Source organism: Amphiura filiformis, chromosome 6 (genome assembly GCF_039555335.1).
Source record: "Amphiura filiformis chromosome 6, Afil_fr2py, whole genome shotgun sequence".
NCBI classification, from domain to species: domain Eukaryota; kingdom Metazoa; phylum Echinodermata; class Ophiuroidea; order Amphilepidida; family Amphiuridae; genus Amphiura; species Amphiura filiformis.
In genome coordinates, this window is record NC_092633.1 from 3,618,100 (window position 1) to 3,641,433 (window position 23,334).

The 23,334-nt window shown below is 36.0% G+C and overlaps 1 protein-coding gene across 50 annotated transcripts in view; it reads left to right on the top strand.

Moving 5' to 3' along the window:
* LOC140154836 (uncharacterized) overlaps positions 1-23,334 on the top strand; it is a 210,216-nt gene that overhangs the window by 110,501 nt on the left and 76,381 nt on the right. For 40 of the 50 annotated variants that reach the window (XM_072177461.1, XM_072177434.1, XM_072177432.1 and 37 more), the window contains exons 7-16: positions 552-629; positions 1,052-1,126; positions 2,143-2,193; positions 6,002-6,121; positions 7,846-7,917; positions 15,298-15,402; positions 16,002-16,082; positions 17,212-17,292; positions 19,541-19,603; positions 21,230-21,286. In XM_072177461.1, coding sequence (XP_072033562.1) covers positions 552-629; positions 1,052-1,126; positions 2,143-2,193; positions 6,002-6,121; positions 7,846-7,917; positions 15,298-15,402; positions 16,002-16,082; positions 17,212-17,292; positions 19,541-19,603; positions 21,230-21,286 — 783 coding nt within the window. The remainder of the gene's footprint in view (positions 1-551; positions 630-1,051; positions 1,127-2,142; positions 2,194-6,001; positions 6,122-7,845; positions 7,918-15,297; positions 15,403-16,001; positions 16,083-17,211; positions 17,293-19,540; positions 19,604-21,229; positions 21,287-23,334) is intronic. The other 10 variants (XM_072177433.1, XM_072177480.1, XM_072177437.1 and 7 more) reach the window with 9 other exon arrangements.

The following is a 23,334-nucleotide window of genomic DNA, read 5'->3' on the forward strand; positions in this document are numbered from 1 at the left end:
TGTACAGATTTCAACTGCAATTCAGTATCGAAGTTACGTAATGTTACTATGTCAACGAGATCACGCACTTGAGTAGTGAACCACGATCGAAACAATCACCACGTAAAGTATATGGCACTCGAAGACATACCAAAATAGCGTGATCCGGTAACCAAGGGAATTACGTAACCACTTCGATGGTGAATAGCCCATTGTGTGGTGAAAGTACAATAATTTGTTTAACCCAAATAATGATTGCGGTGATATAGTAAAACAAATAATGATTGCGGTGATAGTAATCAATCATTGATTTGCCCAATGAAGTGATTGATTAAACTAACCTAGAATTGTTTGTTAAATTTGCTAATCAAAGTAATCCACTTGATAAAAGTCAGTATGAATAATATTATTAAATATGCATCAATAACTTTGACAACTAGCATGAATATTGGAATTATAATTTCTTTCTAAACCGCTAAATTCTATATATATATGCTTTTTTATTAACCATGCAATCTTGTTTTCTTTTCCGATCTATTTATGCACAATGTATGTACACCTACTCTACACAGACTAGTGCCCCTGTCGTTACCACCCAAGTTCCAACCACTGAACCTAGAAAAACCACCTTAAAAGTTACTGACGAAAAGGTAATATATCCATGTCCTCAGTTCTTATATACTTCACACATTGTAGTCCATAGAAATAAATGGATGGAAACTTCATATAAGTCCTTACCATAATGTAAAGTGTGCTGAGGTTTCTGGATCAACGTCTAGGCATTGTATCTATGCGCAGCACACTATAAACCACTGCGCTTTTTTCCAAGTTCTCTTTTTTTTGTATGTGTGTGTATATAATTTAACATGTTCTGTATGAACTATATGTGATTCGAACACTGTTGTAGTTTTGAGAAAAACTTAGCATGATACAATATTCCTTGTCTGATTTTGTCTGTGGCTTGCAAAAATATCCTCACAGATATTCTTTCCTTGTTGTCTTACCAATGGTGCTAATTACCCGTCAACCTGTGCTTTACCCCTTCTCCTTGCACACTGTTTCCACTCTGCAGACCTTTGCTCCTACCAACACCACTCTTTTCCCCGACACCACAGAAGCATCCGGCACTAATCTTATATCAGACAAGGTAATGAATGTTAGCTAGTAGTAATCAAAGGAAATATCTTTCTGCATGTTCCCCGATATGTTTGTATTGTTTAAATCTCACCTAAGTCAGTACGGAAATGCAGGACCCTTGAGAGGTAGACCTCGATCTGTATCTAGAAGAGTGAACATTATACACATAAAATGTACCAAAAGAAAAATGTATTCAAAAGGATAAAGAGACAAAACCTAATGATCTTTGATAGGAAAAAAGGTAAAAGCAATTTGAAAAAGTGCCATCAACTATTCTATGTTGTCTGAAATGTAGCCTTCATTATCAATCCAGATTAAAAAAAAATATGTTGATTGGAAGTTTACTTGGATGTGTATGATTGAAGGGTAAGATTCATATGAGCTACAATACATGGTTACATGATGATGTCAACAGCTAAATCCCAATGGTCTAGAGTAGCCATAAAATCAAAGGAAACTGGTTAATTTAGATCAATAAGCATTTTAATAACTTTGTTGTTTTATCCTAAACCATTCCCAACTGGCTTGATCTCAAACATACATGAATTATCAAAACAGAATTCATATTAATATTTTTTGAGAATGAACCAAATTCTTCGCCCTTTCCTAGATGACTAGATGTTTTTTTATATAATTTAGCATTGGGCTATTCCAGTTGAAATCCATACCTTCATACACGGAATGGGGTTACATGAACTCCATTTGAAATTGACACCCCCTGTGTGGGAGATTAATTGTTACAATTCTGGTTTACCCTGCGCACCCTGTGTTTTAGGTATAATTCTGGTTTACTCTGCGCATCCTGTGTTTTAGGTACAATTCTGGTTTACCCTGCGCATCCTGTGTTTTAGGGTTGGGGTTAGGTTTATATTTGTGCGCAGGGTATACCAGAATTATTCTGATTAATTAAGGCCATCTCTTCCATAAGAGGTGTATGGATTTCAACCTGAACAGCCCATTTCCCCTGTAGTTTTAATGTTATTAATTTGTAGTTGTGCGTTTTATTGACCCCCTTGATATTTGTAGACGCCTGCCCCTGTTGTAATGACAAGTACACCTGTGCAAGTAACGGACAAGGTAGTGTATAGATTTAATGTCTTAGCTGGATGTTAACTTGATCAACTTCAATGAATCTCACTATGCCATTCCAATGTATGCCGTATCTCAGGAAGAGATATTTGAAATATAACCATCATATAATGCAAAATTTAAAAAAAAAGTTCAAGCCAAATGTAATTTTTTTTGTCAAGTTAATTGCAATTTTTCCAGTCGGTATTTGTTAATATAGCTGATGAAAGTAAATATTGGCCTGCCAATCTTGCTGTTCTGTTCTTGGTGTCTCTTACATACTTTCTAAAGAATCAGATGGTCTGTTAAATTATCAAAGATTAACAAAACTAAACCAAAACATAACTAAACAAAACGGATATAACATTGGTGGAAGGTTACCATGACAGTTGTGGCGCCGATAGGACCATCAAACTTGTTGGTAAAAAAAACCCCATCTGATGTCGCATTCACTAATAATTATGTGAGGCAAGGCACTCATATATTACTTTAGCGGCAGCAAGGGGTCTGTTCGCAATATACAGCCTTCCTTAGGTAGATATATGTTCTACAATTTTCCTGGTGCGTCAACTGAGACTACATCTAGACACCAGTTTATTTTGAACTTGAACGGGTATCTAAATTCAGAGAAATTCACGATCAAAGAGAGGTTCGCAAACTGACCTAAACGACGCGTACAATGCTTTAATAATACACACAGAATCAACATGTTGGCGCCCTATTGGGATATTAAATCGCGGATTTGGCAACCATGTCACAGACATGCGTCCATGATTACGTAACATTGCAAATGAGTCATCACACAGTTACTGTCCATTTGACAAATCCAACCAATAAGCGACGGACACGCAGCGTGGATAAGATGATTATACAAACACATTATTTCAAATATTTGCATAACGACCATGGGGGTCGTCATACGTCACAGCGAATAGTCCCGATCAATGTGTACAGTACCTCTGCGTATTTCTAATGTTGACATTGCGTTGCGATCAGGAGGTGAAACAAGAACTGCCTTTAAAAATACAACACGGTTGATATAAAAACATAACTTATGAGGTACATAAAGTGCGCTATCATGAAATACACTTGAAAAAAGTAAAGAAATAATATAGGGACGAAATAAATTAACAGCAAACAGCATCAGCTACGTGTAGCTTGTCAAAAATGATTAGAGGGACATGCGAAAAAACAAAACATAAGAGAGCATGCGCCCAATGGGACCTTTGATGTGATGTTTGGGTACATTTTTCTTTAAAACAATAATGTAACATTAACATATATAGTAAGCAAAGAAAGATTACGAAATGTAAAGCATATCTATAAGCATATCTACAGTGTAAAATCGTACTGCATGGGATGTAAGAGGATTGTTTTCAAATAAAGAATAAAGATCAGGTTTACCATTTCGGTTACTATATTGTTAGGAAATCATGTTGGGGGTGGGGAGGTGCGCTATCATGAAATACACTTGAAAAAAGTAAAGAAATAATATAGGGACGAAATAAATTAACAGCAAACAGCATCAGCTACATGTAGCTTGTCAAAAATGATTAGAGGGACATGCGAAAAAACAAAACATAAGAGAGCATGCGCCCAATGGGACCTTTGATGTGATGTTTGGGTACATTTTTCTTTAAAACAATAATGTAACATTAACATATATAGTAAGCAAAGAAAGATTACGAAATGTAAAGCATATCTATAAGCATATCTACAGTGTAAAATCGTACTGCATGGGATGTAAGAGGATTGTTTTCAAATAAAGAATAAAGATCAGGTTTACCATTTGGTTACTATATTGTTAGGAAATCATGTTGGGGTGGGGAGGGGGTTACAGCAGAATTGTTTTATTCAGAATATAGGTTTGTATATTTAATTCTTAAGAATTGTTTTCCAAGTGGACATATTGGTCTTATGGAAAAAAAATATAAAAGAACTGCTTTTTACGTCAGTATATACTGGGTTGTTAATATCTGATTTAGGCCTCCGTCCAACCATATCTCGTGAATGGATAATGTTTCTTTTTCAAATTTTCAAAAAAAACACAAAAAACTTACACATCTTTTTTTACAACAACGTGCATCAACGTGGAGGCATTGAGATCGACGCTCAAATTACATTCTACAAAAAGGCATGAAGCTTTAAAATTCATTATATGCTAAAGAAACCTCAAAATCAAACTTTATGATATTTCTTGCATTGGTTATTCCAATGGCACAGACAAACAAGCAACACATACGCTACAATACAACGACGACAAAAATTTACACATTTGCCTCACATGAGGTTCTGAACAGAAACATCACATAAAGGCCAAGACACCAAAAATACCTAAACCAATCCATCAAAACACACCAACCAGAATCACACATGGTTCCCCTACCACATACACAGGTGCCGAGAACTGCGAAAGCCAACCGCGAAAGCCGAGAACCGCTCTAGTTGCGATTTGTTTTAAGTCCACTAACATAGCATACGTCCAAACCCAACGTATCTCTCTTTAGGATTTATATGTTAGATTTACAATGGGTTAGAGGACTTGCAGCGAATCACAACTGTGTATAAAATGGAGCACCTGGATGTTTGAAGCCATAGTGAGATTTGTTGATGATGAGCAAGTTATGCTTTTAGTTGTCACAATATTTCCATCTTTAGGTGTAACATTCCGTGACTTTTGACCTTTGTCTTATAGTCATAGAACTTTGCTTCCAAGATGAAGTCATTTAGAGTAGTGCGATTTGCATGTTTTGTCCCTGCTATAGCTTGTATGGTAGTTGTTGACTGTCAGTAGTTGTATCCGACTCTCTCATGTTGCAGTCCTTGTGATTTCAGTGGTTGATTAGTTGTCTGTCCCAGTACCAGTTTATGTTTGTGTAAGGGAACAAATCAAGTTTGATGATGTCTTGTAAACAAAAGTGCTTTTGTTGGGAGGTTTGACCCTTTCCCTCCCTGAAAATGTGAAAATGTTGAAAATTCCAACAAAAAAGATCAACTTTGATCGATATTTCAACTATTTTTTTACAAACGTAATCAGCCTTTTGACCTCCCCCCTTCGAAATGACTTTCGTTTGTAGGACGTCATCAAATTTTTGGTTTGTTCCCTAATATAGCACAATAACTTGATTCTGATGTAGCATAGCATGAATAGCATAGGTGTCCAGTGAAGTACCTGTAACTTTGTGTTTTTTAATAATCACTGTGGATTGTTTTTAATATATTTTGCTTTGATATTTGGTATTTCAAACAAATATCTATGTTGTCAGTGACAAATAACTTCTTACAGTGCTTGCTTAGTTTAATGTTTATGTCTATAGCTTTGTCTTCATAGAGCAAGGCTCTTGATGTTATATTTGGTTAAAAGTATGGCCAACGATCGTACACCCCTACACATCTCCCCACCCTACTTATGTGTAAGCACTGGTATAGGGGCTTCATGGACATATGCTTTATAGGACTCAAAAGAGTTGTAACCACTAACTGCAGATATTCCCTACCCCTCAACTGCAGACAGTGTTTATAATACAATTCTATGCTATCTTTGATCTATCGACACAGTCCAGCATATTCTGTGTGTCCACCCCTATAGCAATTTCTCATGTGTGTCCCCATTTAACAGTGCTTACAAAAGCACACACCCCACACATCAGCAAATACACCCCACACCCCTACATATTTCTGTTTCATTATCATGATAACTAAACTTTTTGTTCATGTGTTTCACATTTATTTGCTTGTAGTTCTTAAATTAGTTTATAAGTTCAATCTATTGCTCTTATCAGTATCATATGCTTTACTATAATTTTCTCGCTTTCAGTCGCCTATAATAAGTGAAATCATATCTGAATCGCTAACCACTTTGGTGCCTAAGAACAAAATAACCCACCATACTGATCCACTAACCACTACTAGCAGAGTGACCGTGATTGAGGAAGAGGTAATATAACACACCTAGGCATCACAATAATGCGTTGGCTTTGCATGTGGTAGTCAACTTAACCATGTACAAATTTAAAGAAATTATTAGAAAAAACAGGTCAAAATTGGTCACCTTTTACCATTACCTCATTTTGGTGGTGATATAAAAACAGATCTTATTGCACATAATCCATGTGAAAAGTGAGCAAGATTTTGATGAAATCAAAGACAATTTAGTGTCTTAACACATATATTTTTGGTTCTGTATGTTGCAAACAAACTCTATGCCAGCAGGTGGTAGCTAAATGTAGTCTGGAATGTTGATAATTTTCATCGATTTTTGGTGTCAGTAGCATCCAGGGTATTGTCAGCATAATTCTCTTGGAAATTTCAAAAAGGGGTTGAAATATCTCTGAATAATATGAGGCCAAAAGTGTGTGTTGAAGACACATCAGAATAAAAGGCTATTCCAGTTGAAATTCTTACACCCTCTATGGAAGATATAACCTTAATTCCCTCACACAGGGAATGTAAATTTCAAATGAAATTGCCCATTCAGGTAACCCCATTTGAAATTTACACTCCCTGTGTGGAAGATGTATTTCATGTCTTCCATGGGGGGTGTATGCATTTCAACTGGAATAGCCCAATGACACACCTTTTAATACATTCCAGCTTGTTGTGCCAACAATTATTATCATGTGAATACTTTTTAATGTCATAAAAGTATTTATCGGCAAAATTTCTTTCAACAATAATTTGGACCGTACGTTGAAGATCATTTGTGTTAATATGTTTGTATTATAATCAATCAATGTTGCCTGATCTGGATCATTGACAATAATCCATACACGTATTTGCCTTATATGCCACATGCAAAGCAATACTGTAAAGTATGATATTCATGGTCATGAACTTTCGTAGATTTTGCAAGATCACAAAATGTTAATGCTTTTGAGTTTTTGTATTCCATAAAGATTTTAACTAAGTTTTATCTTAAAGCTCCTCTTATGTTCAAAGTTTAATGCAAAATGCATTTTTTAATATACTTTTTATTAATTTAAATTTATTCACTACTGATAGGAACCAAAGTTTTCTTGTAATATTACACACAATGATATGATACACAAAATCATTTATCAAAAATGTATGATTTGAGTATTGTGTTCTTTAATAATATGGTCTCCAAGCTGTCGAGACATTATGCAAATCTCCTGTCAAGACAATTTATATCTGTCGACTGAAAATCACGGCTTTCCTTCATGTTTTCAATGGTAAAAAAGAAGTTGTTCAAAAATTTCGGAAAATGAAATTGTTTTTTTGACAATTCAGGCATGACTAATGTGATCATATTTTGTAATGTGCACAGGAGCTTTGAGACAAACTTTAAATTAATGTGGCCTAATGTTCAATAGTTTAATTTTACACACTAACACACAAATTATTTGTGAAAACATTTACAAAGCCCAGTCATTCTGTAACATCTATAACATTGAAGTGGAATACTAAAAAGATATGATTTGGTTATGTAAAAAATAACTGACTGCGACTTAAGTTTGTTGGATTAACTTAACACATTAAGATAACAATTTTGACGTAGTAACATTAATAATAATTTAACTTATGAATATAATTTTTAATAATCAACAACTGCAGATATAACCTGGCTGTGAATGTAGCTCAAATGTTGTATTAATATTTTGTTTTCTGTTTTCAATTAATACATTATCTTAACTTAAACAGTTGACGTCTGGTTTTGGAAGCGGTGATTTTAAGGAATCTTCTGGGGCTCTTCCCCCGTCGTTTTTTGAGGAGGTAACAATACTTGTCCGAGCTGCATGCAATGTGTTGTCAAAACTCGATAGAACAACAGTCCAGCATGAAATTCCTATAGTGGATGTATCAGTGGATTTTCCTTGTTTTGTACTGTGAATTTAGGTAATAAACAATGAAAATAATTTAGCTCCCCAGCATGATGATGGTAAATATTTAGATACCCCCTCACTGGATGTCAGTTTGCCAATTCCTACGAATCTTTTTTGTAATTGCTATTCTACTTGGCTTGGTATTGTGACTTTTAATAATTTTGGTATTTATGTGACTTTTAATAATTTTGGTATTGTGACTTTTAATAACTTTGACATTTATTGACTTATTACTTCATAAGTCTGCAGGAGAGGATCATTGTAATTTATTTCTTCATTTTTGATAAAAAAACAATGTATCTTAAAAAGTCAGGAAGTCATAGCTGAATATAAATTTTTTTAACAATAGACTGACAGTTGCCAAAAGTAGGGTACGTCTTTAGTTGATGTGCACTGTCTGTCATGTCTAATTGTCATGGATCAACTCTCTTCATTGTTTTCTTTTTCATATATTGAGTTATTCCAGATGAATTCCATACACCCCCTGTGGAGACATGATCTTAATCTTCCTCACAGGGAATGTGAATTTTCAGATGGGTTACCTGAATGGGTGACTCCATTTGAAATATACACTCCCTGTGTGGGAGATTAAGGTCATGTGTTCCATAAGGGGTGTGTGGATTTCAACTGGAATAGCCCATTGTTTTCCAAAGTCAACAATTTTGACATGTAACACACATAAACTGATTGTGCTTTTCTTGATACCAGCCAAGTTGTATAGCATTGTCTTTATGATTGAAGCAAGCAGTTCCAGGTGGTGTGTTGATTGTTCCTATTTTCCCATGATTGATATGGATGATAGCTGATAGGCTTACTCCCTCTAGTTCACAAGAACAACACCTTTTCCGCTTTCATGTCTTTGTGTGCCTTACTGCCTCATTGATGAGGTGAACATGTTCCAACATTTGAAGAAAGACAGACAAGCCCCTCAAATTTGGTTTGGGTAGGAACATGCTGCTGAGAATTAAAAAGTGGACCCATCCGTATACCAATTTTTTCCAAGAAATTTGGACCCATCACTATACCAAAAGTCAAATTTTTAAAGAAATTTAATGCAAATAGCCAACATTTTCTGCAACATTGAGCTATTTTTAGGTAAAAAAATTTGGTATTTTTGAAAAAATGACCTACCTATTCACCCATTGCATGGTTCCGCCATATGTGAGGAGAGCCTCGATCTGGCAGCATGCACGAATGGGAATTGAACCAGTCATATGACATTGCGTAAAGTTATGCAATTCTTCCTTTCATGTCATGCCAGTTCGAGGCTCTTCATCATGGCGGAACCATGCAATAGGTGAATATTCAAAATTTGCCTATAAAAAGGGTTCATTGGTATACCAAATGGCCGAAAATGAGACCCATGTTTACGGCACATCCTGGTATGATCATTTACTGAGTACCCCTCTGGGCACCAACCCTGGCATAATCCAATGTTGAGACTTATTGTTATTAGTTAGCTTTTAAAAGTACTATAATAAGTGGTCCTTAAGGTTACGCTAAATTTATATGGTTCTCATCCTAATCTGGGCTGTACGTAGCCACCTAAACCAATTTTTTTCTCCAGAAAATAAACATTGTAGACCTAAAAATCATAGGTCATCTTGAAGCTAACATTATAAGCATTATTATTAATTATTATTTATTAATCTAGCTCATACACAAATGTACTTTGTCAGTGTTTCAATTTTGTTCACGTCACGTGAGCATGAAGATTTTTGTGACAGAGGCCATAAGTTAGTAATGCATGCCCCGATTTTGCTTTTAATTTGGCTACAGATAATAAACAGTTCAACAAAATAATGTCGCTATTCAGCCTGTATAAAGGTTGCGTTGATTTAATTTTATAAGCTTAAGCAATGACAAAATTTGCATGGAATCTGGTACCACTTGTTGTCATTTTTGCAACAATAATATTGTTTTTGTGTATGATATTATCGCCAGAATTCTTAGCTACATTATTTCTATGATACCTTACCATAACATATGTGGTATGCTAGTGTTACCAGGATTCACCAAAATGAAATATCCGAGGCGTTTAGGCACGCTCCCTGTCATTTTGTGACGGTTTTCAATGATCGAGTTACGGCCAATCCATTAAATACATGACGACAAAATCGCTCTTTTATCAATATCTTTCATTCTATTGATGTCAAAATGGACATGACGATTAATGAATAGCGTTACATTCTAAATACTAACTTACTTCTTTCCAATTTTGTCCAAAGATGCCAAAATTTCTAAATATTTATCCTCGGGACACTTGATTTGAATTCACATTCAGTTCAGCGTGTGTTGATTTCCGAAGCTAGGTCACAAGGTCACTCACGTTGTTCCTGTGAGGGCCGGCCCTGTGGCAACTCGACCTTATTTCAATTTGACCCGCTATGTCAAACAACTGTGTCCAATTTTCTTTGCCATTTTCTTCCTCTCCCGCACTCCCCTTCAGTCCCTCTTGCTTTCCCCCTCTATTTCTCTCTCTCTCTCTCTTTCTCTCAGAAAATATATAATTAATCCATAGGGCCTACAATATGAAATCTAATAGGGCTAAATAGTATACGTAAATAAAAAAATAAAATAAAAAAATAAATAGGCCTAAAACCAATCTTTAAAAAAATGTTAAGGGGCTGGCATTTTCTTGGGGGTCCAAATATACTGGGGTAGTAAATTTTGGAAAAATAGGGGGTCATAAAATTTTAATGACCAAATGTAGAGAATCTGAGTCACAAGATGACTACAGATAGTGTGTTTATTTCATTTAAAAGGACTGATTTCAATACAATTTTAGCCTGTTAAGGGGTAAGGGGTGGTGCAATAATTATGTGTACCCCCGGGGGGGGGGTGAATTCTCAAAATGGTCGGCCAAAAATCGCTTGCCCCCCCTTTGGCCGTGCTAAAAAACCTTGCCCCCCCTTCGACGTGCCAAAAACCTTTGCCCCCCTTTGATGTGCCAAAAATCTTTGCCCCCCCTACACATGCAAGATTTTGGGGAACCCGAATTTAAAACCTTAAATTGTCTTAACATATAATGCGGCCTTAGCGACAGGAAATTTTGCATATTTGAAGCGTGTTAAACGCGTTTTCCTACGCCTTTTAGGGCATAATATAGAAGCGGTGCCCAAAATAGCTGTGCCAAAAATTGCTTGCCCCCCCCTTTCGACCTGCCAAAAAATCGCTTGACCCCCCTTTCGACCTGCCAAAAATGCTTGCCCCCCTTTTGGCCTGCCAAAAATCTTTGCCCCCCTATAATTCACTCCCGGGGTACACATAATTATTGCACCACCCCTAAGGTGTATCGGTGGTGGCCGGGAAGGGGGGGGGCGCAATTTTATTGGCGTTGACTTTTAGTAAATTTGAGACCCCCCTTCCAAAGAAAACTTCACAGCCCCCTAAATACATAAAAGTAATGCACGAGAAAAAAAACCACATGAAAACTAGGCCTAATAGGCCTATATACCTAATGGGTTGTGAAATAGGCCTGAATATGGAGAACAAATTTAATGGCCTTTGTGCATTGCAAAAAAACCCCCCCCCCCCCCCACCCCGCATGGCAAAAAAAACATGAAATTATTAGTAGGCCGAGAGGGCAGTGGCGGATTCAGGAATAGCGCGACCATCGGGAGGGTGTCTGGCCCGGGTCTGAGGGGATGTGAGCCTCGAAAGCGGGGGGGGGGGGTATCAGTGCAGGGCCTCAAATTGCAAAACCTGTGTCTTGATGACCTACTATCAAAATGATTTTGCTGGAACAAATTCGCATACGAATGGAGCAAAAGTTTTAATGATATTAAAAATGGACCAAAATACTCAGGCGCTTATATACTGGCTTGTCAATCCCAGTCCAACAATTAAGGGGTGTTGAAAAAAATGAGACCCCTCAACTTTTTGGATTGTTACGAAATTCAGAGATGCACAGACTGACCCCAAAAATTCTGAACTTGCAAATCGTGGCGGCGTGAAGCGAGTGTAACTCTCGCCCAGCACGGCCGGGGTTGGGGCCCGCTCAAGGGCCCTAAGCCAGATGGTTTCTGCACATTTAGCACCACAGGAAAGGCCATTTCAGAGGGTGAAAAGAGCATTTCAAAGCTCCTGGCTTGTTCTACACTTTTAATAACAAGTGCTTCCTTCTTCCAGAAAACATGCTTTAAAGGTTCGAGTTTCCTATACTTTTATGCACAAGAGACACTCTTTAAAAAAGTTTTTTGGTTTTATTACATGACCAATATGGCTGATGTTGAAGCAGAAAAATAAGGCAATAATTAAACATTGTGCTTGGTATCCACTGCCTCCCCCCCCCCCCCCCAGCAACCGACCCCCCATCCTGGGCCTTCACGTTCAGTGTGCTTTTAGTTAAAATTTCAAGGCGACAAACATTTTAGCAGATTTAGCACCCCAAAAGAGACCATTTTTGACATAAAAACCTGAGTGTTTTAGACTTTTTGAAAAAAAAAAAGATTCCTTCAAGGTGGTTTTAAATGTTCAGTTTCCTATACTTTTGTACATGAGAGACATTCTTCAAAGTTTTTTTTGACCTAATATAATATTAAACATGGCCTACATGACTGAAATTGATAGTATAGGCTTATAATGCATAATATAAAAACAATGATTCATCAAATTGTCCCCGTCGGGATGTGGGAGGGGCCCACATGGGGTACTAATGCATGAAGAATACATTGTATGATATATAAGAGTAATTTGTAAAATTCGGTATGTTAAACATACAGAGTGTCGCTACAAATTGGGACTTGAATAGTAGGCCTATATCCCAAGGGAAATACATACACACACTCACTCACCCCCACCCAACCTCCCCCACCCCACAGCTAAAAGGTCCACATCAAACCTTTGACCCAAGTTTGCTTCCATTTACACTTAAACATGACTTGATCTTAGAATATACATGGTATACACAGGCCTATACGGCATCAGTCCATGCAGCATCATCTCAAACGTCATCGTTCATTAATACACATTGCATACTTATTACTAGGGTAATATTCATTGAGGAAAAAGAGATGAGTTTTTGAACGCAAAACCCGACAGCAATCAGTGGCATGCTGGTCCGATAATTATATAATGGACTAAAATTCATCAATTTTCCTCTCGGCCGGGCAAAAATTGCTTCCCATCCCCTTTCGGCTCGCCAAAAATTTCTTGCCCCCCCCCCCCCTAATTTTACCCTCCCCCAGGGCTCATAATTATTGCATGCACAGCCTTTAGATGTCCACATTTTCTCTGCTAAAACAAACAAAATAAACATGAAACGCCCACCCCAACGAACTAACTAAACAGAGCCCTACAAACAAATACATCTTGAAAGCATAAGCCCGTCGGCCGTTACGTGCTATATAAAACATGAATGTAATAGGCCTACCGAAGCGATTCTGTCAATCAAACTCCAGCACAGCCCGTTATTGGCCAGGCTTTTAGTGTGAGGGCTAGGCCGAAAAGACAAATTTTTATCCCAATTTGTAAATTTTTTATCTCATTTTTAGTTATTTTAAGGCCCGGTTTTAAGGACTCTTTGCTGTTCCCATGTATTCCTGAAAATTAGCAGTGGGGGATGTTCCCCCGCCGACTCCCCCTGGGTGCCCCACTCCCACCCAATCAATCACAGGCCTCAAAAAATATTGACCGGGCCGGTCGGGTTTTTTTCTGGCTACATTACAATAGGGCAGTGTCTTTTAGGTCGAGTGCGTCTTGGGTCGAGCTTGCAACTGGTGATCAATTTAATTGCATGAGGCTGACATCTTTATAGTATGTTTTATAGAGATAATTGTGTTGCGCATGACAGATGACAAGCTATTGCCTGTCAATCAAATTTGTTACCAAGCATCGGTAAACAAATTTAACAATAGGAGATGACTGAAGGTGACAAAATAAGCTAAAATGGTCATTTTTACACTTTTTTTAATTTTTTTTTTTATTTCACATGATTGGTATGCATGTTTTCTTACGTGTAAGATGATAATATATTTTTGAGCTGACAAAGCCATAACAGATTTTGTATAACCTTAATTATCCAAGTTTGAAGTAACAAAAAGCATAAACCTATGCTGTGTCTTATTCCAGTGTCCTTCCCCTACCCTTAACCCAGATATGGCCTTAGTGATTAGACTTAGAATATGACACTAGGATCCACAGCATGCTCATCTATCAGGGGAACAGTTCTTAAACCCCAATACATTTGTACATTCATTGAATGACCTTAGAAGATTTGGGTACAAAAACTCATATTCTGAAACTTGAGGTCAAATTTTGCACTATGATTATGTAATTGAGGTTATTGGACTATGTCATTGGGATGAGGCTCTTGTGGGCCATAGTGTGAGATCACATGGTCTGGGTACAGAGTATCAAGTGGCTTATTACAGGAGAGTCCTTTCCTCAAGTAGGCTTAGTCTTATAGTGTCTTGTTTGCACACCTTCGTCAAAGGTCCAATGCGTGTATATATTGTGCTTGTTGAAATATTCTGAATGAGATGGTTGTCAGTAGATATTTTTTTCTTGTATTGCATGCTTTAATATACTTTGTCTGAAGTCTGTTTGCTCTTAAATTAATTTTGTAATATTTATTAATCGAGATGATTATGGAATGCACGGTATCTTTCATTGGCACCAGCCAGACAGGCTTGGTAACCAACAAAAGTTTATCATTGAGACAGGAACTGTTACCTGTCTGCCATGATTTCTTAATGAGCATGCTAAATTTCTGTCAGATTTGTTACCTTGTTATTTTTTCCAGGCTAACAGCAAAGTTATCAGCTGTTGTTGAAATAGTGTAAAAGTGGACATCTTTGTGCGATAATTGTTTGCGCTTTGCCATTTATTAATAACTGTTTCAGTTGTTTATAAACTTGTGATTCTAAGCTTTCCTTATCGTTACATTGACCTATATGCAAGAGGAGGAATATACTTGTGTATGTTGTTATTTTTGTGGTAGTTGCTTGGGAGTGCATCAAATGACTAACCACAAAAGTTAGTTTTAGGAATAATTACACTTTGATAACATAGGTTGCTTAAATGTGTTAATATTAATTCAAAGCACTAATTTGCACACTGGTCACTTCTTTTCAAGTATAATACTGACAAACATATTTTTTCTATTTAATAATTTGATACACAATAGTTTTCTAACTATATTTTTTTAATAACCATGCTTTCAGTATTGCATAATTTTGCTTGAATCAGTTCCCTAACACAATAATTTGCAGGGATTAACATTATATATTGCTTTGTTGTTATGTTTTGTTTTGCCCTATATAACCAGCTTGCAACCACACACACTGCTATGAGTAGCCAAGTCACCACTACATCCGGGTCTGGAGCTAGTAAACCCGAGGAGCTCATAAGAACTACGCCTTTAGTTGTAGAGGTAACTAATAATAGCAATATAACATTACCAGCTCATAATTTTCATGTCCAGGCCGCTAGTTCACAATTCTGGTATATCAGTTCAACTTTAATTCAGTGTGTAATATTTGTAAATGCTGCTATGCTGAAAAAAATAATGCTTTTAAATGGTGCAAAGTTCAATATATTTGTTTGTCCTGAAAAAAATTAACAGCAATAATAATAACATTTCTTAAAACTTCAGAAAAAGTTGCATTTATTTGCTTAAAAGTTGCCTTTTGGAGGTGCATAATGACATTTCATAAAGCTTCACAAACAGTTGCATTTATTTGCTAAACAGTTGCGTTTTACGTTATGTAAAGTAGTTTCAGTTTAGTTATCTTTCTTGATGTGAATTCTTTCCTTAAAACATGCTGTTAACTTGTGACAAGTTTGTTTGTTAAAATAGTATTTATTTAGAATTTAGACTATAATTTATGCCTTGTTTTGCTTACCACAAGTTTAGTGTATGCATTAATTTATTTTAGTTTATGCTTATTTTATTATTTTAAATATTTCTAGTATTAAGCTTAATATATATTTGCTTTATTAGCTAACATAAGTTGTTTTACTATAATACAGCTGACTATGCCTGCTACTGATGCTCCCAATAATGTAGTTTCTACACCAGCCAATTTAACACCAACAAAACCTCAACCCCAGGTAAATACAATAGATATGTTTAACAGGATAGGTAGCATGTCTGTCTGTCAATCTATACGAGATCATTATCATGTTGACCTGAATGCAATATTTCATATGTTGATGATAACCACCATGGAATTCACAATGCCAATTTGTATTACCCCACATTTTGCCACCTTTTCATACACCCACATTGCATGTCTGGCACATTCTTTTCAGAAATTTGTACGACTATTTCAAGTATTTCTCGCTTCGGATTTTTTTTTCTGTGCAAATATGTACATAAGTTAATGCTCTGCGTGCTAGCCATGCGCTTCAACAGAAAAAAGTTCAAGTTTTGAAATATTTTCTCAAAATATCAAGAGCTATCTTAAGAACTACTGAACCAATACGAGGCTTGTTTGTACTCATTTTAATGCATTTTTCATGCTGATTCCAAATATGGTCATAAAAATTTACATATCTGAAATTTTTGAATTTTTAAAAAATTTGAAACTTGTCGTCTGCAGTCGACACCCAGCGTGAAGAGAGGTAACATTGACAGGATATTTTTAAAAGAAAATGTGACGGAGATCTCTGTTTGCACAATTTATGTTTGATTTAGTATTTCCGGTCTTTGTTGAGACAAAAATTTGGTTTGTTTTTAATATTGGTAAAAAAATGTATGCACACTTTTACCACATTTAGTTTTATGTTATGAGCCTTTTAAAACTTAAATTTAATTCCACCAGTGAACCTGGTGAAAAATGTTGTTCATTCCCGTTGATCATACCACTGTTTTCACATCTTTCAAAACTTCCTTTTACAAGGCAGTAACTTATTTTATCATTTTCATATTTCACACCAAACCTTCTTTTCATGGTTTCAATGTACATATCTCTCTCTTTTGGGATACAATTAGACAAACTGATTCAGGTGACCGTGTTTAATTGAACTTCCTTCAATATTAAATTCCACTGGTTGTACACAAAAGTGCCATCAAATTTGAATTATTTGTTTCCGATAGTAACCAACCATGAGAAGACTTCGTTTTGTTTTGCTTTTTCTTTTCTAAATCAAACTTTCTCATTTGTGAATATTTAAAACTGCATGTACCTTAGTTGAATCTTAAGTGTGAGCCATAGTTTATATTATTTTGCATGCTTAGCCATCTGCACCTGCATTTCCTGCACTACCAGCCACAAGACATGTAGCTGAACTACGTAAGGCTACAACTAAACCACCAAAGGTAATAACTTGATAATAATCCATGCAGCTTTTAATATACAATTTAGATAACAGGACTTAGAACTTGTGATTCTGCATAGATCAGTAATAGAAAATAATGATAATAATAATAATAATAATAATAATAATAATAATAATAATAACACTAATAATAATAATAATAATAACACTAATAATAATAAAATAATACTTTATAATTAGAGAATAAAGGTATTGTTTTTTAGCCACTGGAGTGCATCTATCGTCTCATATAACACGGGTGACATCATTATTTTAAGTAAAACAACGACGCGAAGCCCAGTTGTTTTACGCCAAAAATAATGATATCGCCTGTTATATGAGCCGATAGATACGCACAGCTGACTAAAAAACAATACCTTTATTCTCATTCTTAAACACTTCAATTTAAATAGAAATATCTTTTGAAAGTATTAATCAAATTAAATCCTACACTTTACAAGGAACTACTTAGGGCTTAAAATCGATCAGTCCAGTTGTTGCTATGCGCCTCCGATTGGTTCAAATAGCAAGTAGGTGTATCGCGTTGTTGCACACGCGCTGACCCGTGTGATATCGTGTCACATCACACGGGTAAGAACCAATAGGATTGCTGGAATGTTCTCAAGTGTTTAAGAATAAAATATATCAATTGGAGCAACTCAACACCAATGCTAGACTTGAATTCAGAGTGTAATTTTTTAAACAATTACTATGCTCATTAGCAAAAATGTTGTCCTTAACAGGTGCCATACTAGTGCAAAAATATTAATACTGTGAGCTGTGATTAACATTGCTTTCTGTAATTCACTTAAAGACCGAACATTGTATTGTATTCAATGATGCCAGCAACAGTAACAAATGGCTTTCTTTTAAAATATTTAATAAAAGGCAAATAACACATATTTCATAAAGTGGGCAGTGTTGTCAATGTTATCATAAATCCTAAATTAACATAAAAAGAGTTTGATTAATAACATAATGCTGCATATGTGAATAAAAAAACATAAAAAGGGTTATCGTTTGTGATGTTTGTTTGCTATGCGCCTATTAACCCACTTGTGTAGGTTGCTTAAGTTGAAGTTATTACATTTGTGGTTTAATATTAGAATCATGCGTGAAATTGTTGTTGTTATGTCAGTGTTACAGACTCATATTTTGGGTTTTAATGATGGGACTACTCAAGCGTGGAAATCAAATGAAGTCATTCTTGTTAATATATCATACAGTAGGTCTATTTGGCAGCCTACTTGATCACAAAGGTTTTGAATTTAGAAAACACCCACAGAAGTCAGTAGAATTATGTGTATCTTGCTTGTAAATTATGTTTTGTAAAAAGTGTGTAGGTAATCAATTTTATTGAAATTATAGTAATGTATTGAATGTATTTATGGGTCAAAATACTAGTGATTAATGGGCTGTTCCAGTTGAAACACACCACATTAATCTTTTCTTTCAGTAAAAACGTAAATAATGGGTGAGGCACAGCCGAATCCATTATTTAAACGTTTTTACTGCCGAGGACACATTATTTGCGTGTAAAGGATAATGCTGCACCCTTTATATACCTATTCTATTACCACAAAATAGTGTGATTTAAAGAGAAAATATCACATTTTTGCCCAAATATTTCAAGTTGTTTACCTCAAGGTGGTGCGCCTACGCGTAGCCAAAGCGTAAGTGATAGCGAGTATTGCAGGACGCGTAACCAAGCGTAATGCTAATATACTGCGCCGTGCTTTGCTGTGCGCTATGTTGCGAGAAGAACATAAAGTTTGTTGCCCTGGCCACTTTATTGCTAATTAATGGTCTTTCATGTGACGCGTTTCAACAAATCACAGTGCGCGATTTTGAATAATGGGTTGTGGGGGTAATAGAATTCCAAGTTGAGATACCTGAATGAGTAACTCCAATTGAAATCTACACACCCTTTGTGGGAGATTAAGAACATGTCTTCCAAGGGCGTGTATGGATTTCAACTGGATTTCAAACTGCAGTGATATTGAAAAGTTAAGTGCTGCAATATTAATGAGTGAAAAAGATGATTTGTCATACAGACTTTGATACCAGTATGTATTGTTAGTGTAATATATATATGGACTTGAAGTATGCAAATTGAAATGTACACAAGATGTACCGTTTGATGCCTAATTTACACCCAACCAATCCAGTCATGCATGTTTCATTTATACCGTATTCATTCATGTATTTTTCCCTTGCATGCTTATCATTTGTATCGTATGACCATGTAGCCTGCCATCAAATCAAAAACCACTGCTGCCAATGAATTAATAAGAGAACCGGGCTATATTGAGGTAAATAAGCAAATTTTATTTCCTAATGTGTTGGTATTAGGGTTCTATACTGGTGCAGGGTAACATCATAATCATCCATCAAGAAATCTCTCCTTTGTAGAATAATGCCGTGTTTACAGTCGCTGAAGAATCATAAATTGAATTTGTCTATAATTATGTGGTGTAATTTACACAAATTCAAGCATTGGGCATTTGGGTAATTTTAAATCATTCAGGAAATATGGAATTGTACACTGCCCGATTCCTAGAGCTGCTGCCGCAAGAGGTCCATTGCTGCCTATCTACTTCATAGTACTCTGGAGTAACCGTGTATGCTTGACTCTAGAGAACACACATCAGAATCACATGTAGAGTACACACACTGGTACTCTAGAGTACCGTACGGTACTGTGCAGCTGTGTACTTCTGGGTTTGGTAGCAATAGGAATCTGGTAGCTGCCAAAGTCATGCAATCAATCATTAGGGTTTTGAACAGAACATGATCATGAGTTCTACAACTTTTTTTTTGCGTGCATATTTACAAAGACTTTTATTATAATTATTACTTATTTCCATTAGTTTTTTACTCAATTACTCAAGTTATCATTCAAATTGAATTTGTTTTGAATTGCAACTCAACTAAAACCTTGCTGAATTTGATTCTGCCTTTTGCCAGCTGTAAACACGTTATTGTATAAATTACACCACAATCTATCTTTCAATGATTCATATTTCCATTCTAACATTTCCACTATTCTTACCGCCCCTTCATATCAATGTAACATCTCCTATCATCATCAATGAATGTTGCTCCATGATTCATATTCTCCTCCAGACAACAAGAGAACCAACAGCCAGTAATGAAATAGTTAGAGAGCCAGAAATTTTAAGAGAACCGGCTTATGAGGAAACTGAGGTGATTTTGCACCTAGCTGAGAATGGCAGAATGGGTGTCCAAGCTATGGCCTAGATATATTTAGCTAACTTACATGCCTGGCTTACCTCGCATGATAAGAGGGAGGAACATATATGTAGTTAGCTGGGGGTTTGGCCATGCTGTTCTACAGCTCAATGATAAAGCTGTGCAAACTGTTTAGAATTAGTACCCTTGCTTATTGGTTGAACTTTAATGCAATACCATAGAATTCCGTCGCCAAGCATAAATACCTCTAAATGAGCGTTTTTTTTTAACGAAAGTGATGTTATTTGGAGTTTGAGCAACTATACTACTGACACTCATTTAGAGGCATATCTGCTTGTAAACAAATTTTAAGGTAGTTGCAGGAACCTAGAGAAACCTTCCAAATGCTTAAATGCTTTATTAATAAATGTCTTGCTTCAAAGTGCATCCAATACTTCTTGGCAGCAGAATAGAAGTAATTTCTCCAATTGTAGTTATGCCGCTGCTATTTTTGCATACTAGGCTGAAAATGCATTTCGGAAGGCCGAATTGCTTCCTTAATGGATGGCAATTACTCTTTCCTATCTTCACTGTCTCCTGATTACACGGTGCTCTGGTTCCTCTATTATGCAATATTTTATTTGTTCTTTTCTTCTACCATTCTAACTTCTTCTTTTGGGCTTCTAATGCAATGTTGTGCTCTAACCAATGCATCCATTGCTTTTTTTGCTCCTATCTTAATTTAGTCCACCCAGGGTGTGCTACCAGAAGATCAAACGTCAGTACTAACTCAAACCCAAAAGGTAATATGCCATAAAGCTTAGTATGACCTGTTAATTGCTCCTTTGTGTTATAGTGTGTTTCATCTCTCAAGTTGAAAGTAACGCCATGTTGAATTTCGCAGTGGAAGTATAGAAACGTGCATGCTAACCTATAATCCCACCAACAAATTGCCCTTGTATGCATGGCTATATGCCCCACGGGATTTGGGTTAACGTGTGTCACTTGAAACAGCCACGGCCACATGGCGTTACTCTCAACTTAAGATGAGATGCACTATGTATCAATTTGTATTCTTTAAGGTGACTTCCTTCACAAACCTTAATGTTCAATATTTGCAAGGCTATTTGCAATGAACCATTCAAATGAAATGAGAGGTAGAGAGAGAGAGAGAGAGAGGGAGAGCGAAAAGAAACTTAATAGAGAGATTGCGATTTTCAAACGTAGCATCGAATGTATATTGAATCTATTCAAAATCCTGTCACAGGAGAGTGGTTTTTGAATAGATTCCACATACGTTCGATACGTACATTTGGAAATCGCAATCGCTCTATTACAATGAAATCATGCATACTTCCCACATGCCTATGAAAGGTAATATACAGCAACTAGTCAAGAATACGATGCAAGTTATTGCTCAACATAGCCCCTAAATGTTATATACCAAAAGTAATAGGTCCCCTGGAGGCAGGCTTGGTAGAACTGACTACAACTAAGGTATAATAGTGACAATCATGAATTGGGGTGACTGTATTATTAGCTAGGTTAATTCTTTCACCTACAACTTTGTACTAAAGTGGTGATATGTTATATTAGAACACTTCTAATCTTATAGAACATGGTAGTTTCTTTATATTCATGGTGAAAGTTTTCTTACTAGTATTGTTAAGGGTGGATAATACTCAACAGGTTGTTCTAAGGTTTGTGACTTCTGTTTCAATGGTTTTAAGACATGAGCTTAATCCTTTAAGACATGAGCTTAATCTTTCACACAGGGAGTGTGTTTCCAGTGATGGGGTGATATGTACAATATCATGACAAACAATATTTTTTTGCCACAATTGCACTTTTTTTAAAGAATGGTGAAATTCCTTACTCATGCTACCAGGCTAGTGTGAGTTTGATGATTTATTAACTTATGTTATGATTGTATTGCACTGACATTGAACCTATCCCTTTATTGTCTTTTTTCCCCAATTTGTTATATTTGAACTCAGTTCTTCTGATTTGAAAGGATCAAAGTACACAGCAATAGCCGTAAATTTGATTGATGAAGCTGTAGACAGATTCAATTATGTTTAATATCAGTATAATGTCATTTTGATATCACACGATTATACTATGTTTAAATTTAGACTTAATATTCATAGAAATGTAACAAGAATCCATTCAAAGCCCACATTACCATGCATCATTGATTAAGCATTCTGAAAAATATTACTCGGCTCATAAAATGAATGTAGTTAAGCAGATTTGAACTTGAATAGTTAATTTATAAATTTGGTCCTTTTTGTACCTTCAGCTAAAGCAGCATAATATATTTAAAGATGGTACTCAGTACAAAAGTGCCCACAGGCAGTGGTGTAGCCAGGAGTGTTACAGAGAGGGGAAAGGGTTGTCAACTTTCAAGGAAGGCAAACTTGGACAAAAATGGTAAAAAATGGGCCAATTACAAAAAGGACTTAAAATTCAGGACAAGCCAGCCTGCCACAGTGGGCATGGGGGGAGGCTTCTCACAGGGGCCCAGCTGTCTCCTGGATACGCCACTGCTTACAAGGATGTACAGATCACCATTATATTTTGAGTCTTTTTTCCCATCAAAAATGATTTGTATGTACTGTACAGTCTAGTTCTATGATCAACAAATTTATGCACCATAACTAAGCTTCTACCAGACAATCTAGTGAGAAATAAAGGTGGCTTATGACAACTGTTAATTTTGCTTGATTTACAATTTGCAGGTAAAATGTTCAGTTCAAATGGTTTATAGCTTGTGTCTTTTATGTGAATGTGGAGGAAGATATAAATGAGATTCTGTGGTGTCTTGTACAACTTTGGTTGTTGGATTACC